General features: G+C 38.7%; 1 protein-coding gene across 5 annotated transcripts in view; it reads left to right on the top strand.

Annotated features, from left to right (window-relative positions):
- TTC28 (tetratricopeptide repeat domain 28) overlaps positions 1-18907 on the top strand; it is a 638834-nt gene that overhangs the window by 319799 nt on the left and 300128 nt on the right. For all 5 annotated transcript variants that reach the window (XM_045459312.1, XM_045459313.1, XM_045459314.1 and 2 more), the window contains 3 exons: positions 5955-6102; positions 16581-16853; positions 17816-17946. In XM_045459312.1, coding sequence (XP_045315268.1) covers positions 5955-6102; positions 16581-16853; positions 17816-17946 — 552 coding nt within the window. The remainder of the gene's footprint in view (positions 1-5954; positions 6103-16580; positions 16854-17815; positions 17947-18907) is intronic.

Consider the following 18907-nt stretch of genomic DNA (forward strand, 5'->3'; position numbering starts at 1 on the left):
GACTTATTTAATCTTGAGAAAATGTAAAAATGTTCAAATTCAAACAGTGAAAGACAGATTAGGAATACTAGAGTATAACATGAGAAAGTACAGATTAAACTGAAGCAGAATATTTGTGAATGATTGAACTAAGTAATAGATTGTACATGTACGCAAACACACTTAATTTTGTGTAGCATTATATATTACATGTATTTGTTCTATATTTTATGTCCTGAATATACACATGAACCTACATGCATAGTAATTTACCTTATCACTCATTTGAGCTGTGGGAGAGTAGGATGTTATGTTATTACTGAGTTCAGTGATGTTTTAGAATTGGAAACTAGGGGTGCCTGGGTGGCTCAGTCGGTCAAACGTCTGACTTCGGCTCAGGTTGTGATCTCACAGCTCATGAGTTTGAGCCCCACGTCAGGTTCTGTGCTGTCAGCTTAGAGCCTGGAGCCTGCTTTGGCTTCTCTGTCTCCCTCTCTCTCTGCCCCTCCCCTGCTCACACTCTGTCTCTGTCTCTCTCTCTCTCTTTCAAAAATAAATAAACATTTAAAAAAAGAAAATAAAAAGAAAAAAAATAGAATTGGAAACCAGAAATGGAGGTTGGAAGTAAAGGCTTACGGTCAAACTCCAGGGGTGCTTGAGGGGTGAATAACTTACTGTTTTCCATGTTTAGTTTTTGAGTATTTGTACTTTAACCCTGTTTTAGTCCATCTGGACTGCTATAACAAAATACCATCGACTGGGTGGCTTAAACAACAAACATTTATTGCTTGCTTGGAAGTCCAAGATCAAGGTGACGGCAGGTGTCCAGTAAGGGCCTACTTCCTGGTTAATAGCTCGCCGTTTCCTTGCTGTGTTCTTACATGGCAGAAGGGGTACCGAGCTCTGGGATCTCTTTTATAAGGATGCTTGCTAATCACGTTCATGGGGGGCTCCACTCACATGACCTAATCACTTCCCTAAAACTCCACCTCCAAATATCATCACCATGGGGATTAGGTTTCAACATAGCAATATGGAGGGACACAAACATTCAGTCCATTGCAAACTCTCTGAGATGAGAGGAATGGCCACATAATAAAAAAGCAAGTATCAACAGTTTTAAAAACAGGGCATAAAGACTTTGGTCATTAGTTACATTTTTTTCATTATTGCTAAAATATTACAAGCCCTTACTATTAGTAAGTGGTTACTGAAGGTAGTAGTCAAGATATTTAGAGCTTTTCATATTCTTCCTCTCTAGACTGTGCATCGCTTGAAGGTAGGAGCCCTGACTGCTTCTTTGTATTTGTGGTACACATCACAGTGCCTAATGCTATATATTTTTAGGGAATTTAATGGAAGGAAGGAAGCATGGAAACTTATTCTGGTAACCCAACTGTATTTTTATTATTTGTGAGATCATTTAGTGGCATGTGTGGACTGATCATTGAGGGTTCTTTGTGATGAACAACAAGAAATGAATGAGTGCCAACACTTGAAACTCTAGGCATCCCACTTTTAGTCCTGTGTGTTCACCAACTCCCTCCAAATTTCTCTTCTTAGCTAAAGCTTCAGGTTAAAACCATTGTTCTCAGGTATAGTTGCTCTCGGTAGTGAATCCACATTGCCCTTCTTTTTCCATCTGCTGCATTGCCCTTCCTTTTCCATCTGCTGGCCAGAATGTGGTGTATGTGAGGGGGTTGTTGAGACATCAAGTGTTCGACCTGGCTTCCTGGGCCCCACCTTCCCTCGCTGCTGCCCATATACTGTCTCTACTCAATCTGAAATGATAAAAAATTTGCTCCTTTCCCAGATGAAGCAGCTTCCTGTGAAATCTGTGATGGTAAGAGAAAAAGTAGTAGCAGGGACCAGTAGGGAAGAGGCAGATGGGCCACAGCAGATCACGTGAGTTTTCTTGAAGCTGTGGGAAATCCTGTGGATCTCAGCACGTCTTGACCTTTGCTTTGAAAAAGACTGGCATAGGATCCTGTGGGTGGCTGCTACATCTCCCAAGACCTGATAATACTAATTTGTTTTAGTCAGGTGGTTCAAATTTTATCTGGGAGCAGTGGGTTCCCAGTGGCAGACAGTCTTTTAGGGAACAAGGAGAGAAGTGAATGAAGCATTGATAGGAATTGAATGATATTGAACAATAAAATATTTAAAATATTTATTGGACTCCCCTTATATTCTGTTGGTCTGTAATTATGTGTTCTTTTTGTCGTTCTTTTCTCATTAACTAATAATCAGAATAGCTAATTTATTGTGTGCTTACTCTGTGTCAGGCACACTGCGAAATTCTTTTTATTCAATCACAGTAACCCACAGTCTATCTTATCATCATCAAGTGAACTCCATAGTAGCATTTCTCTCACAAAAGTATAGAGAACTAATTTTTATTCAGCAGCTATTTGTACATACAATGAATATATGAACATATGTACATGCAATGAATATCGTGTAGAAAAAAGTTGGGGAGTCCAAATCTATGAGTTTGGACTAATTGTGCCTATGTCTTGACAGGGATACAACTTTTAAGCTTTTCACTGAGGAAATCTTATAAAGTTGAGTTGGGGATTCTGGAGGGGCATAAGAGAGACCTTTAAGTCTTCTCTCTTACATCTCTTTTCGAAACCTTCTAAAGAAAAGAAGCCAGGTTGTGGGCAGTATGGCCAAGTCGTACTTTTTCTCATCTTATTTTTGAGTGCCCTAAGAAGACAAAACATGCATACTCTTCTTTTTTGTAACTACTATGTAAACCTTGAGACCATAACTTACATTTAACACTGGACTTTGCTTACCTACACAGAATAGATAAATGATTTCATTGTCTGACAGGGAAATCGGTTGTTCTTTCGGTGAAGTAATGAATGATAATGTTTTGTTTTAAATATACAAGAAGTTATCAGAATTCATCGAGACTACTATAGGATTTTTGTGTGTTTTTCTCCCCCCAACTTCACTGAAATAACAGCACTATAAGTTTAAGGTGTACAAAGCATGATTTGATTTACATGTATTGTAATTGTAATTGAAATGATTACCATAATAGATTTTTGTTTCTTAAAATATATACCTGAAATCAATAACCACAGAGATTTTTATCTCTTTCCATAAATAATTATAATTTACAGGTATTTGGCATATATACATGTATATATATATTATATAAGTAAGTATACTTATTTTAGTTTACATTTTCTACAAATGCTGCATTAAAGCTAAACTATAGCTGTTTTTATTTGGAATATTCATTGCATGTACATATATTCATATATTCATTGCATGTACAAATAGCTGCTGAATAAAAATTAGTTCTCTATACTTTTGTGACAGAAATGCCACTATGGAGTTCACTTGATGATGATAAGACATAGACTGTGGGTTACTGTGATTGAATAAAAAGAATTTCACACAGTGTACCTAACACAGAGAAAGTACACAATGAAATTAACTATTCTGATTATTAGTTAATGAGAAAAGAGCGACAAAAAGAATACATAATTACAGACCAACAGAATGTAAGGGGAGTCCAATAAATATTTTAAATATTTTATTATTCAATATAATATTATTCAATTCCTATATGTTATATATTGCCTCTTGGATTCTAGAGATCACCTAAAATGTGACGTGCAAAGTGTAGTGAAAAATATCTATAAAGACATTAAAGATTAAAACAGTGGCTGAGTCCATTGAAAGGAAATGATCTTATGAATTAGTAATGAAAGTGCATTTACAGGTTATTGTCGTACTAGGGTCTGAGTTTTAACAGCTGCTGGTAGTTTAAACTAATAGGACTCTGAATAGCCCATAATTGAGGATTCATTCTGTTTATGGATTGTTTCTTAATAGAAACACTTAATAGTATTACCTGTCTTAAATTACTTCAAAGAGTAGTTATAAAAATGAAATAAGATAAGGTAAGTACATATGTTTTATAAACATGATAAGTGCGAGAGATCTCAGTGTGTATGTAATATACAAAATTATAAAATTATGTATTAAGTTTATTGAGGGATAGTTTTAGGAGTTGTTTGAAGCTTCATTTAGATCCCATGAATATAATTAGTGACAATTTCAAAGTGTATTAGACTGAAAGAGTTAAATTTGTGTTACAAACATATAGTATTAGAAGAGTATTTAAGTTAAGTAGGAGGCCAGGTATTTTAGAAACAGATGCCATATAGGCCATGAATATATTAATGTCATTTAGAACATGTTTTTAAGTTTATTTATTTTGAGAGAGAAAAAGAGAAAACGCAAGTTGGGGAGGGGCAGAGAAAGAGGGAGAGAAAAAGAATCCTGAGCAGGCTCCACACTGTCAGCACAGAGCCCGATATGAGGCTTGAACTCACGAACTGTGAGATTGTGACCTGAGCCGAAGTTGGATGCTTAAGTGACTGAGCCACCGAGGTGCCCTAATTTTTTTTTTTTTTTTTTTTAATTTATTTTTGGGACAGAGAGAGACAGAGCATGAACGGGGGAGGGGCAGAGAGAGAGAGGGAGACACAGAATCGGAAACAGGCTCCAGGCCCTGAGCCATCAGCCCAGAGCCTGACGCGGGGCTCGAACTCCCGGACCGCGAGATCGTGACCTGGCTGAAGTCGGACGCTTAACCGACTGCGCCACCCAGGCGCCCCATTAATGTTTTTATTAATTTTTGAGTGAGAGCATGAGTAGGGGAGGGGCCAAGAGAGAGGAGGACAGAGGATCTGAAGCAGGCTCTGTGACCTGAGCCGAAATCAGACACTCAACTGACTGAGTCCCCTAGGTGAGCCATTAATGTCATTTTTATGTATCATTTAATAGGTACAAGGTCCTTACCTGGTTATATACTAGTAACATTTTGCTTCTTTACTTCTTTTGACTCTGTGTGCTTGAAAACAAACTGCATGTTCTTAAGACTATTCTAAAATTTAAATATTTTATTAATTTTCTGGCCCTTTTTGCAATTAGCTGGAAGGAAGGATGTTTTCTTCTAATCAGAATTGATCATACTAGTTTTTCAAACTAATCCAATTAAAGAACACAAAGGCCAGTAATCTTATTTTGTTTCTAAGCAAAGCATACATAGATAACAGCTTTTAAATATTATGTCTGAAACACCACATTAAATGTAGCTATATTATAGCACTCATTATTAAAATTATCTTAATAACCATCACACATTGATTTTTCCCTTTAATTATAGAAAAGAAGAAAATTTGAAATAATCAGAATTTGAGTGTCTCTCATTTATCTTGCACTGTACCAGATACTTTGGTGAGATATAAAAAAATTTCCAAACACCTTGACTTTGAGGAGCTTAAAGGTGGGCTAAAATATATTTTAAAAATTATCAAAACAACATTAAAAGGGATTTGTAAATAAATGCCAGAGAATGTGATAAACTTAATAAATGTTCTAGAAGTGACAAGAGTGAAAGTTTAAAAATTTGTTTAAGTTTTTAAAATTTATTTCAGTGATCTCTACACCCCACGTGGGGCTTGAACTTATGACCCCAAGATCAAGAGTCGCATGTTGTGGGTGCCTGAGTGGCTCAGTCGGTTAAGTGTGCGACTTTGGCTCAGGTCATGATCTCACGGTTTGTGGGTTCGAGCCTTCAGATTCTGTTTCCCTCTCTGTCTGCCCCTCTCCCACTCAGGCTTGCTCAAGTGCATGCGCGCACTGTATTTCTCTCTCTCTCTCAAAAGGAAATAAACATTAAAAAAAACTTTGTTAAAAAAAAAGAGTTGCATGCTCTTCCACCTGAGCCAGCCAGAAGCCCCAAAGAGTGAAAGTTTTAATATCATGTATGCTAACATTTTATTATGCTGGAAGAAATCAGAATTGATTTCAAACTATTTGCTAGGTTTTTGAACCAAGATGATGTCAGTTTTAGGTCTGCTGACCAGTTTTTCTAATAATCACCATCAGCCTTTTTGGAGCATGGTATATAAGTAAAACGCGCATTATCTCTTCTTTCTTCCCAGGCATACTTCCGACAGGGTGTTGCCCTCCAGTACCTCGGACGTCATGCCGATGCCCTGGCAGCCTTTGCATCTGGACTGGCTCAGGACCCCAAGAGTCTCCAGCTTCTGGTGGGGATGGTAGAAGCGGCCATGAAATCTCCCATGAGAGGTAAATATGATGAAAGTGTTTGGTCCGACACTAATTTAAATAGGACATTCCTAGCCTTTGAAGACTTTGGACATTGAGAATTGGTAGGTTATTGCTTTGGCCAAGATTGGATATTTTACACAAAGGAAGATCAAGAATCACTGTCCATGGCTGGTGTTAATGAGGCAGAACAGGATGGTGGTAAGAACACTGGTGCAGAAGCTTATGGATCTGGATTATATTTTCAAATTTTTCATAAACTAACTTTATGACTAGGGTGAATGAATTAACTTTTCTGGATTTCAGGGTTATCCAAAGAATACTTTTTTAAAAATAGTTCTGAGATTCCGTACCTCTAAATCACAACACCTCTAGTAGTAAATTGATTTGCTCAGTTGGACCAATATGCCATCTAGAAATAAATGAGAGAAGATATTAGATATTCTAACATTGCGTAAAAGGAAATAATGGATCTAACTGTAGGCTATGTCTAACGTTTTTCAGAGGAACATGAAAAAACTATGTTGAATTAAAAGGAAAGAGAAAAGACAGACACTAGTTTACGTGGTTTTCTCCTGTTGTTACTTCTGTTTTATACCAATTGGTATTCTGGAAAAACAGTGGATTGGAACTAGTATCAAAGGTTGGAGGAGTTCTAAGGCCCCAAACCGATTGACTTCACTCTGAGAAACATGGATTTTTGCTGAATGAGCTCTGGGACAGATTAGGCTGAAAGGGTACACCAATAGTCATCTTTGCAGTGATGGATACACTGAGGCAGATTGGTGGCAAATACTAGACAGCGAATAATATTCCATATTAGATTATGTCAGGCAGAACTTTATTTTGTCTCTGAAATGGTACGTTTCTGAATGAACCTAAAATTTTTGATGGCAGTGTCATTAGACATCTAGTTTTGAAAATGTTTGTGGCATTATATAGTTTTAATATACTGGCTCATACACTATTTGGCTCAAAATAAAAGCTAAGTAAAAGTTTGATGAACTAAATGGTACTCCGTCTCTGGGCAATTCATAGCTATAAAAAATGTTTTCCTGAAAGTTGAATATTTCATGTTTTAGAAAAAAAGTGATAAGGAAATCTCTCCTCATGTGATTTTATAACCCAATACAAAGCTGAGTCTTAGCTTGTAGGAACCTAATGGCTTCTCCCACTGGGGGACCTGCTGTTAATAAACTCTGACTTAGAACAGATGCGCTTTGGAGCTCCAGGGCTTGGGGCGGGTGGGGGAAGTGGACAACAACAACAAAAATCAATCGGTCTCTCCTTGCCATTTTCTGGCATTTTCTCATTCTCTCCCTACATCCTTCTGCAAGTAATTTACATGGAATATATATACATTTACATGGGATATATATACATATATATATATTTACATGGAATATATATATATATATATATATATATATATATATAGTTCTTGAAGATATCACTTCTTTATTCTGAGGTGTTTCTGCTGCTGCCTTAGAATATTGGAGTGAATGTGTTGAGATCAGCAGAATCATACTTACCATTTTGCCTTTGAAGCAATTTGTTTAGATAAATGTAAGAAAACCTTCCTGCACTTCGAGAAAGAGTTCAGTGCTGCTGTCCTGTCCCCCTTAGGGTTTTCTGTGCTGCATTCTCTCCTATCTTACACCGAATGACCTAAGGCTGACCCTGGAGAAAGCCGCATCTTACAGGTGCCTGGAGCGCTTCAGTATTTTCTTCTCTTTCCTTAAGGCGATTTGATTTATCTCATTTATTTTTAGCATTGCCTTTACCCCTGTACCTATTCCAGGTGGGCTTCTCTTGTCAACATTTTATAGAGGCTGTTCCTTGGCACGGTGTTGTTCTGTGCATCATTTCACATCTTAATGACCTCTCTTTTTGTCATATGGTTGCAATTCACAAAATCTGTCATCATTTGCTGCCCATTTTTTACCCACTGTTTATTTTAGCCTCCTGCAGCTTTCTGAGTTCCTGCCATTGTTGTGTATCTGTGCGGTTTGGGTCACTTTACGTATAGGTCTGATCTGTTACATCGTTTTTCTGGTTTTGGTTTTCTTCTTTTACAATTCTTAAATGCAAAAGAGAAAGCTCCCTAGTCCAGGTGCTTCTATAAGGAACCAAAGCTCTAGTGGTGTGCATAGCATCCCTGTGGTTTGGTCTTTTGGGGAAGTTTCAAGATTTCTTTTTTTTTTTTTTTTTTAAGTTTATTTTTATTTTGAGAGAGAGAGAGAGGGAGAGAGAGCACATGCAGGGGAGGGGCAGGGAGAGAGGGAGAGAGTAAGCATCTCAAGCAGGGGCTCCAACCCAGGAACTGTGAGATCATGACCTGAGCTGAAACCAAGAGTCGGGCACTCAATCGACTGAACCACCCAGGTGCCCTAAGATTTCATTATTTTTAAAGGTAGGGCCAATCTACGTTAATATGCCCTGTTCCCACATAAATATGTTCTATTTATCCATATTGAAACTTACTTGATTTTTTTATAGTGTTGCTGATATTGCTAACTGAATTCGTAAGTCTGTTTTACTTTATTTTTATGATTTCACTCATGTTCACCAACCAAGAGATCAGTTAAACTGCTTCTCCTGTGGATATATTTACGTCCTTATATATAATGTATTTCCTTAAATCATTAATGAAAATGTAAAAATAAGCATAAATATAAAATGATACTCTTTTTCATGACCTTCTCAAGTTATCCTTTCACTATTTTCTGTTTCTCCTTTTGAGATAGTCTGTCAGCAATCTCAGCACACTGTATCTTATAAATGCTTATGCAAATTTGGATGGGATAGGATAGTGCTATTGCCACCCAAATTCAATAATATAATTACAAAGTGAGATTGAGTTTACCTTTATTTGTTCCTCTAAAGACGCCAGGGCTGCTTCTTGCTGAGGGTTCTCTTGTGTATATTTTCTCTCCTCCCGTTAATTTGGTAATCTAAAGACTATTACATTTATGGGCTATCACCTGTCGTGGTGTTTCTACCAGCTCCAGAGGATCCAGGGAAGCTAATTTAAGGAGTGCTGGTGGAAAATGGCTGTTGAATGTATAAGCTTTTCTCTGAGGGTCAAGTTGGGGCTCACCTTTTATTTGCCTAATTGCCACCCCCCCCTCGGTGAGCTCTTTCCCTCTGATTTTCTTTTAGGTGGCAGTCACTTCACAGGAGGCCTGTTTCCTGAAATGTTACGTTAAAAAAAAAAGACTGGAACCGAATCCCAGTGCTGCCATTTGCTATTTCATTGACTGAGCAAGGTTGCTTCCTTTCTCTACACCTCAGTCCTTACCCGTAAGAGGGAAATGACAATATACACCTCCTGATGTTGTTTTGAGAATCCAGCACCAGAAAGCGTAAGCTGGTCCTTGCAGGCCACCTTCCCCTCTTCAGTGCGATGTGCTCCTCGCTGAGGAGTGCACAGAGCAGCAGTAGTAAGCCTGCTCTTGGATTTTTGACAGGCACGGCGTTGTGTGGAATGAACACTGTGCTACAGTATGTGGTCCTCTTGCTGAGCACTCACTGGAAAATTTGGTCTCAGGCCTCAGTGTCAGGAAGAGTGTATTTCTCCCAAGTAGGTATATTTTTATTTGAAAGATCTGGGAATTTATGTAAAAGATCTGGGTGGCTTAGTGGGTTCAGCTCAGGTCATTCATGATCTCGCGGTCCGTGAGTTCAGCTCGGAGCCCGGAGCCTGCTTTGGATTCTGTGTCTCCCTCTCTCTCTGCCACTCCCTCACTCACACGGGCATTCTCTCTCTCTCCAAAAAATAAGTAAACATTAAAAAAATTTTTTTGAAGGTCTAGGAATTTTATTTTATTTTTATTTTTTATCCCAAAATTATTCCTTTTGTAAATTTTTTTTATTTTTTAAATTTACATCCAACTTAGTTAGCATGTAGTGCAACAATGATTTCAGGAGTGGATTCCTTGGTGCCCCTTACCCATTTAGCCCATCTCCCCACCCAGGAACCCTGTTTGTTCTCCTTATTTAAGAGTCTTTTATGTTTTGTCCCCCTCCCTGTTTTTATGTTCTTTTTACTTCCCTTCCCTTGTGTTCTGTCTTAAAGTCCTCATGAGTGAAGTCATACGATATTTGTCTTTCTCTGACTAATTTCGCTTAGTATAATACCCTCTAGTTCCATCCACGTAGTTGCAAATGGCAAGATTTCATTCTTTTTGATTGCTGAGTAATACTCCATTGTATATATATATAAAGGTCTAGGAATTTTAAAAGTGATCCCTGCTCCTTTTGCTTTGTCCTCTACGAAGCATAGAGCCCAGTGTCCTGGCCACCTTAAGGAACTGGGCCAGCCCTTACAGTCGGCCTGTCTGTATGCTGAGTTTTATTGCCTTTTCCTGACTTTCTACCCATTCTGACTTCTGTGTTCTCTACCTTTATTTCTGTGGAAGGCCTCTGAATCCTTTTAGAAACCTTATGCAGACAAACTTGGGACAATGTGACAAAGCGCTTAGACAAAGTACTGAACATGTCAGTTGTTTTTCTTTTCTTTCCTTTTGTTTTCTTGAGGAGGGTTAAGTTTGACCTTTTGTATAAACCAAAAGTTTTCTAATTGTGGTACAATATATGTAACATAAAATTGTCCAATTTTAACCATTTTTAATGATACAATTCAGTGGCATTATGTCCTTTATAGAGTTATGCCATCATCACCACCATCCAGAACTTTTTCATCTTCCCACGTTGATACTCTGTCCCCATTAAATAGTAACTCCCTACTCCCCCTCTTCCCGGCTTGGGGCAACTACCATGCTGTTTTCAGTCCTGCATTTAACTACTCTGGATACCTCCTGTAAGTGGAATCATACAATAGCTGTCCTTTTGTGACAAGCCCAGGAGTCTTTAGTTTCCTTTTTAAGGAATTACCCTAAGGAAAGATGAAAATTAAAATTAAGTGCATGTTATGAGCCTTACCTCTAAATTTTGTTTTTTGGGAATACTTTACCCTCATCATACTTTGCTTACTTTCTTACCTTTTGATCGTTGCTGTTCTCTCTTTGGGTCACTGTTTTGGAGATTCATTTCAGGATTCTTTCTGTCAGTCTTCCGGATTTGCAGCTCAGTACTATATTTTAGTGGTGTATCCAAGAGTAATTGGTAGTAGTATCACGAGGTTTTCAGGAAAATTGAAACCTTTTTAATCATGTATGTATGGAAATGTTATGAGGGTAACTTGGAAGACTCCAGAAGGTCTTCATAGTGCTGTAGACAAATTCAAGTCTGTAAAAATGTTAATTACCTTGAAGGTAATCCATGGGAGAGAGTGAGTACAGTATCATTCCTTTGGAATAAGGCATTGTGTCTGTTAAATGCATTTATTCCTCAAATTCTAATAATTTTTTTTATTCTGTGTCTGAAATTTATCCCTTGTTCTCCATTTCTTTTGTCGTTGAAAATTCAAGACTTTGCTTCTAACTGGTTTTCTTGGCTTTTATCTCTTCTAAACCAGTCCATGCTTTGTTTTTCTCCCAGAATGAACTTTCTAAAATGTAAGTCTGATCGGTCGTTTTTTTATTCATAATTCTGTTTTCTCCATTGCTTACAGGATAGAGGCCACAGCCTCCTTAGTAGCAGAGATCTTTCCTCTCTTTCATTCTCATCTCCAGGACATCCTCAACTAAAACAACCTGCAGTTCCTGAAAAACAGTTTCTTATATCTTCAATTTCTTTTTTTTTTTAATTCTTTTAAATGTTTGTTTATTTTTGAGAAAGAGAGAGAGAGAGAGAGCAGGGGAGGGGCAGAGAGAGAGGGAGACACAGAATCTGAAGCAGGCTCCAGGCTCTGAGCTGCCAGCACAGAGCCCGATATGGGGCTCGAACTCACAAACCGTGAGATCATGACCTGAGCCGAAGTTAGACACTTAACTGACTGAGCCACCAGGCCCCCCCCCCCCCCCCCCGCTTATATCTTCAATTTCTAATAAGAGGTCCCTTTCTGTGGAAAGAATTCCCAGACCTACGTGGGTAGGGTTAGCACTTTTCTCCTTTGGGAAAGGAGAATGCCAAGAATTCTGGCTCAAGAGTTGTATCATTATTTTATGTTACTAAGAAAATGTTGATGTTTAAATGATGACACAATTCTTGTCATTTAACTTTTTATTTTATATAAACTGAAAGAGCTCTGTTGGAACCCTTTAGACACAGAAGTGACATACCACTGTGAGGCACTATCATGTTCAGAGACATTAAATCCCAAATCCAGAGATGTTGATATGTGAATAAATGTGTATCTCAGAACTGATGAAATATAGCATATCTCTTAGCCAAATGTGATTGTTATTAATGGTCTCTACTACATTCCTAAAAGCTCTTCACATGTCAGGAAATGTGACTGTGTTCATCTTAAATTCTTAAAGGCTGTGCATTTAGAAAGCACATAACTGGTGTTCAATGAATGTTGTAGAGGACCTCTACATTCTTGTGGAGTTGGCTTAATATTGGCTATTTCATATATCATGCATAGTTTCTAGAAGGAAAAACATCCTAACAGCTGCCAAATCTCTGTTTCACCTAGCCTGATAAAATCACAAAATTAGTCCCTTTACTAAGAGTCTGCATTTACTCTAGAGTAGGAATGAGAATAATAGAATAGTAGAGTTGGAAAGAATCTCAGAGACAACTAATCTAGCCTGTACTTTTTATACATCAGGAAAACTTGTCCTACCACTTTTATTTATCAAAAGCATGCACGCCTGCTAATTAGAACTTCTGACTAGTGAGTGTGGGCCAAGGGGACATAATTACCTCCAAAAGCAGAGAAATTTGACATTAAAAATGTTAAATTTACATAAAGTGAAATGGACTTTTGTGTATATATCTGTGCACATGCATTGATGTACACACATGTATATATTTATGCATACAGGTACATAATATGTATAGACATATACATATCTATCACATGTATAGATTTATGTAACCGTCACCAGAATCGCAATCTATACATTTGACACGGTGAGACCGAGGCTGTGTGGCTTTGAAACCAGGTCTCTTTATTCTTCACTAAGTGTTTCCTCCATTCTTTCACATTTGCTTCCTTCCTCGTAATAGTCTCTGGTCCACTCAAGCTGGCCTCTTCATCATTCTCTATCATTCCATGTACCTATCTTCTTCTGGGACCTTTCTTTAGGATAAAACTTCTACTTAAAATACCCTCTACTCTCAGAAAAAAAACAAAGACTTGTTTAAGTCCTACCTACTCTTTCTTCACTTAATCAAGTTATACTTCCATGAAGCTTTCTGATTACCCTTAATAGTCGCTCCCTTTTCTAAACTCTTGTAACATATACTGTATATGAGCTTGCATTTAATTTATCTTTTAATGTATTTACATTCTCCTTCCTATATACTGCAAATGAAGATTTTATCTTTTACCTCTTGTACCTCCAACTTCATTTTTATTTACTGAACATTTGTAGAATTGAAGATTTCTTTTTTTTTTGGCGGGGGTAGTCTTCCAGGTATTTCCCTCAGTCCTCCAACTGTGGCAATGTTCTGTCTTCTTTATACCGTTCTGTAGTTTTAGCAGCTCAATTAGAAGGCTCCTCTTTTGGGGCGCCTGGGTGGCTCAGTCGGCTAAGCATCTGACTTCGGCTCAGGTCATGATCTCCCGGTTCGGGAGTTCAAGCCCCGCGTCGGGCTCTGGGCTGACAGCTCGGAGCCTGGAGCCTGCTTCAAATTCTGTGTCTCCCTCTCTCTCTGCTCCTCCCCTGCTCACGCTCGGTCTCTCTCCTTCAAAAATAAATACTTAAAAAAAAAAAATTAAAAAAAAAAGAAGGCTCCTCTTTTGACCTTGGCCATGGCTGCCATGTTTAAAAGAAAAATCACCAGCTGAAGCATGGTATCTTTGCTGGCCATTAGTCATTTTGGGCTCTCTGTGTCTGAACCCTCTTGCTGTGTTTTGACAATTCTCTATGTTATACTTCTGCCTACTGTCTTCCTTCCACAGTAAAAGCTGAGAATATCAGATCCTAATTTTCCCATCCTCCTGTGAAGCTAGGACCCACCTGTGAATCAGGAGCTAAAGGTTCAAAGAAGAAAGGTTAGCACAGAATTTGTTCTGGTCATGTTGGTTGGCAGTCGTGACATCTGTTTTCTAAGGGTGGCATGGAGTAGTGATGGAGGCAGCCATGGAACCTGTGGTCTCCTGTGTTGAGTTGCAACATTCATGTTGTTTTCACTGTGGAGCTTTTGTGGCATGATTTTGACTGTGGGTCTGGAGGCCTGATTTTTCACGTTTGGCAATAGCTCCTCTGTGCATTTCTTTTCTACTTATAACCAGCCAAGACTGGTTTCTTTTGTCAACAACTAAGAATTTTGCCTGGTGTGGTGTCATAGGGCCTGGACATAGAGGCCTACAATGGGTTCTTGTCTTGGCTCTGTCCCAAACTGTCTGACCTTGGATGAATCACTTAAATATTTAGATTCATCATTTTTAAAATGGGTATTTTCAAGGTCTTTTCCTCTCTATTATTTTTGCTTCTGCTAATTGACTGGTGGGACGCTAATGTGATCATCATTGGCTGCCAAACCCATCAGCGGGTACCACCAAATTCTGTTCACATTTATTTCAGTATGGTACTGGTCTTTTCTATTCCAGTAATTCCTGGGTTCTTGTGCCTGTATTTAACCCAATTGGTTAGCTAGTGTTTACTGGTACTGTGCACGCTTGCATCTTGACAGGTGTAAAAATGTTCTTTGTTCTCTGTTTAGTGATCTGATTGAAGGGGAAAAATGCTTTAGGCACCAGTAGGTTTCGAGGTTTCTGTGGTAATGTTGATTCAGACGAGAGCTCCTTAGTGTAGAGCTGAAATTCAAAGTCATAAATTGTAAAAATTACATTTTAATGCAGTACTGTTGGCTGAGAGATTCAAGATTTAAAGAGACCAGCCTTTTAATAGTTTTTTACATGTGCACACTGGAACAACTAATGTGAAATAGTTTTTCAGGAAAGCTAACAAATGCGTTCTAAGTGCCACATCAGTGTAGGGTTATAGCCATTGGCTCTGCAATTGTCTTTTGAAAAAATGGGAGAAGAGGGAGAAGGCACTTAGAGGTCATCCACATTCAAACCTAGCTTCAGAAGGAAAGAATCTTTTCGTGGCTTTCTGACCCCTAGTCTCTGTCCTTTCCAGACACCACGTGAAAATAAAATGCGATTAACATTAATTTTGTCTTCTATCTTAGCAAATGCAGATGATTTTATGGTTTCATTTGTCACCACGGCAAAAACTGATAATACTTTAACATTTGTTTTCTTTTATGTTTTATTTATTTTTGAGAGAGAGGGAGAGAGAGAGGCAGAATACAAGCAGGGGAGGGGCAGAGAGAAAGAGGGAGACATAGGATCCGAAGCAGGCTCCAGGCTCTGAGCTGTTAGCATAGAGACCAACATGGGCCTCGAAGTCATGAACTGTGAAGATCATGACCTGAACTGAAGTCAGATGCTCAGCCGACTGGGCCACCCAGGAGCCCTAATACTTTTTTATTTGGTCATACTGGTCTTAGAAGCAGCAGTGGACACTGAGCTGCAGTGAGGATGATGGAGATTTTGTTGGGAGAGCGTCTTTTATTGCATCATCTATGGAAAAGGTGGATGGAGTTTTATTAATAAGACATTCAGATTCAGATTGCACAAACATTTATTGAATGCCAGTTGGGTTAGGGACTATCACCTATGTGGCAATGGTGTGGCAATGGTAAGTTTTCAATTTAGTGCCCACATTGTGCCAATTGCTATGGAATTGCTATAAACCTTTAAACACTCCTACAGCAGTCTTCAGATTTAGCCGGGGAAATGTCTTAAAAATTAACACACATGGAACAAGTCTAGAATAGTTAGGGGTCAAACTGTGCAATATTAACTCTAAAAATGCGGCAGAAGTTTAGATACAGAGTAATGTGGGCTGGAGGGCCTGAGAATACCACATGGTAGAATCAGAACTTGAGGGGTGTGCTTGAAAGATTTTTTTAAAGTTTATTTATTTATTTAAAGAGAGAGCATGTGTGACTAGGGGAGGGGCAGAGAGAGAGGGAGACAGAGAATCCTGATGGGGGGCTCAGACTCATGAACCGTGAGATCATGACCTGAGCTGAAGCAGACCCTTAACTGACTGAGCCACCCAGGTGCCCCGTGCTTATAAGATTTTGAGAGGACAGCAGGACAGAGGAGGGAGAACTGTTCAGGGCGAGTGGCACATAATATTCAAAGAAAGAGTGGAAGAGAAGGTGAGTGTGGTATATGCATACGCAGTGGAGAGAAGGAAATTACCGGACTAAGATTGGGGTTACCGAGTCCTATGTATAAGCAGACACTGAGGGTAGTGCTAGAGTAAAGTCTGAAGAGTTTGTACTCGAAACAGCCCATAAAAAGGTATGACAAACAAATAAACAAATGTTTTAAAGCATATTACAAAAGATTGTTTTGTATGTCATCCTACATTCTCCTTTCCATTTTTTTTTTTCCCCAGACTCCCTCGAGCCCACTTATCAGCAGCTTCAGAAAATGAAACTGGACAAGAGCCCCTTTGTGGTCGTATCTGTGGTTGGGCAGGAACTCCTGACAGCTGGCCATCATGGCGCCTCTGTGGTTGTCTTAGAAGCTGCTCTCAAGATTGGCACCTGCAGCCTCAAACTGAGAGGTTCGGTTTTCTCCGCCCTGAGCAGTGCTTACTGGTCTCTTGGAAACACAGAGAAGAGTACTGGATACATGCAGCAGGACTTGGATGTAGCCAAGACCTTAGGTAGGGTATGCTTCTGTCTTTTATTTCAGTACAGAAAGGAAATCAAGAAAACTGATTAGCCTGACATGGATAGGGATACCACATGCAGTGAAAAGTGAGTGCGTCTCTAGAACATTCTGTGTTTTAGAGTGCTTAGGTCTCCAGGGCTTTTCTTATAACAAGATACCAAGGCTCCCCTAAGGCCAAGATATGTGGATTAACATATTCATTGCCCTCTTCAGAGATTTGGGCTCACAGATTTAATATTCCAAATGATAGTATTGATGGGTGAACCTTTCATCTTAATTTTAATTTTTGCCTCCCTTAGGAGGCGTCAGCATTTTGTCAGAAGCAGTAGTACAGTGCACTGGTTAAGAGTGGGGCCTGTGGAGCCAGACTGCTGAGTTTAGCACCCTGGCTCTGCCGCTTACTAGCCATATGACCTTCTGCAAGTTGCCTCAGCTGTCTGTGCTACCGTTTCCTCATTTGTAAAATGCATGTGGCTTATGATTACGGTTGTTGTCACAGCGATTATTCAGTCACTTGCAGGATTGCAGTAAGAGCAGAGACACGGTAAGTCTGCCATCAGCATACTTGCAAAGAAGCAACACATCATAGTAGGTTTGTAGTTAAATCACTGAATCAACAAGCTGATGGTTGTTCAGAACCAGAGGTCATTAGCAGAGCATTGAGCTGACTCCTAACAGCTGGTTTGTGTCAAGTTCTTTATCCTCTCATTTCTAGGACCCCTACATCCCTGACTGTAGTTGTATGTTATAACAACAGTTACTGTCCAGAGATTCAAGTTCTAGGACCATAACTTACTACATAGAGTCTTGGAGAAGAAGAAAGTACTTTTCTAAAAGAAGGGAAGTGAAATCTTAGCTAGTAAATCTGTGGTTCTTAAATTAATATGGGCGTTACAAATTATAATTAACACTATAACTTAGAGAAATTTTATCTTTTTTTAAAATCCAACCCAGGTGACCAGACAGGAGAATGCCGAGCTCATGGGAATCTGGGCTCTGCATTCTTCTCCAAAGGAAATTATCGGGAGGCTCTCACTAACCACAGGCACCAGTTGGTGCTCGCCATGAAACTCAAGGATCGAGAGGTAGGAAGTTTACCTGCAGACCTTATACGTTTTTTTGGAAACATGGAGTCTTTTTTTGCCGTTCAAAATGTTTTAGGCACCCTAAAATGTTGCTTTTAGAAGTTGATGATCACTGACTCTATCTTTCATCAACAATCAGGTATTGAATGTCTACCACATATAGACCTTAAGGGTACAGAGACGGATAAGACTTGGCCCCTGACCTCAGGATCTAACAGCCTGCATTGTTAGATGCATTGCTCTTATTCTATTCAAATATGAAAGGAAGAGACCTATGTAAAATTAACAAAAAATGTATCTTCATGATCTATCCGTTAAGTTAAAGAAACACACATTTGCTTTATTTGAGATGGAGTATTTTTACTGCAAGCTCTTCATGTTGTGTCTTTGATGGATTTTTAACTCAGGTGGTAGAAGCATAGTAAGTCTGATTGAGAGACATGAATTATAATGATAAAGAATACTGTCTATCTTTATTAGAGAAACGGAATGTAATCTTCTCAGAGAGTTGGTATCCAGTAGATGCAGCATGATGAGAAAGTGCCTGCCAAGTGGAGAGAGGGTGGGGTTTGGAGCGAAATAGACCCAGATTGGAATCCCTGTTCTGGTACTTCCTGGCTCAGAGATCTTGGGGAAATTATTACTTAATTCCTCTTTGCCTCTGTTTTCTTATTTAGAAAATAATGATTGTATTTATCCCATACACAACTGTGATAGGATTATAAATAATATATATATGTAAAGTGCCTAGCATGGTACTTGGAATTGCATAAATGGTAGCTTCTATACTATAATATTATTAACAAGAGGAGGGTAATAGGAGAGGTAATAACAAATTTATGAATCAATCTATGTGTTGGGAAATATATTTAGTTATTATATTTAGTTATCTTAGAATTTCACTGTGGGACATTATAGAGATTAATTATATTATTTAAATGACTCAGCATCTTCAAGTCTC

Source organism: Leopardus geoffroyi, chromosome D3 (assembly GCF_018350155.1).
Source record: "Leopardus geoffroyi isolate Oge1 chromosome D3, O.geoffroyi_Oge1_pat1.0, whole genome shotgun sequence".
Lineage (NCBI taxonomy): Eukaryota > Metazoa > Chordata > Mammalia > Carnivora > Felidae > Leopardus > Leopardus geoffroyi.